Here is an 831-nt window from a genome sequence, read left to right on the forward strand (position 1 = left end):
TCGGCGCTGCATGCATTTGGTGTTACTTCTGTTTAGTTAGTACATGTTACTGTTTGTTTAGTTAGTCACAGTGTATGTAAATACAAATATCTGATATGCTAGCTGAAGTAAATATTAAGATGGCATATATATTTTCAAAGACTGATAATTGAAAGATAGCCACGAAACAGCTATGAAAGTGAAACGGCTGGCATCGTTGCTGAGAAATAATATCATTAAAAAATAAAATTTCCCATGTAAATACTCTCCGTTCTTGTCCCACACATACTAACACTACAACCATACTCTTCTCTCATTCAACCTTAGAGACAGCTTACCACATCTAAACATCTCCCTATTACGCACACTTATCTGCCAGCATTCTCCTTTTAGACAAGAACACGCGCTAATTACCTCCTTTTACCTTTTTCATCTCCAGGTAACAACGTTCACTACCTCGGGCAGCAGCTGGACAGCAAGAGTGACCAGTGGTTCGGCGCCACCGTCAGGAGCTCGGGAGATGACGGCATCGTGGTGGTAAGTCGTTTCTCTGTATTGTTTTTTGGTTCTGTAAAGTATCGCTTAATATGAGAAACGTTGGAGGCAGATAAAAGAAAGGAAGGGAGTATGATTATGCTTATGTAGTCCTTTCTCCTCTGATCATTTTTCTTTTTAAAGTATCGCTAAATATGAGAAATGAGGGAAGCTGATAAAAGACAGGAAGTGGGAAATGAAGAAGGATTTTGATTGAGAAGATTAAAAAAGGGAAGAGAGAAATACAAAAGTGAAATTTTGACCGAGAGAAACAGATAAACGAATGGAAGGGAAATAAAAAAAGAAGATTTCAGTTTG

At 38.1% G+C, this 831-nt stretch overlaps 1 protein-coding gene across 1 annotated transcript in view; it reads left to right on the plus strand.

Annotated features, from left to right (window-relative positions):
- The window catches only part of LOC119593984 (integrin alpha-PS2-like), a gene marked incomplete at its 3' end in the record, with an annotated part of 62,390 nt that extends 61,874 nt beyond the window's left edge, over positions 1-516 (plus strand). Inside the window, 1 exon segment of the mRNA XM_037943006.1 lies at positions 419-516. Coding sequence (XP_037798934.1) covers positions 419-516 — 98 coding nt within the window.
- Between the last annotated feature and the right edge of the window lie 315 nt (positions 517-831).

Source organism: Penaeus monodon, chromosome 33, assembly GCF_015228065.2.
Source record: "Penaeus monodon isolate SGIC_2016 chromosome 33, NSTDA_Pmon_1, whole genome shotgun sequence".
NCBI lineage: Eukaryota > Metazoa > Arthropoda > Malacostraca > Decapoda > Penaeidae > Penaeus > Penaeus monodon.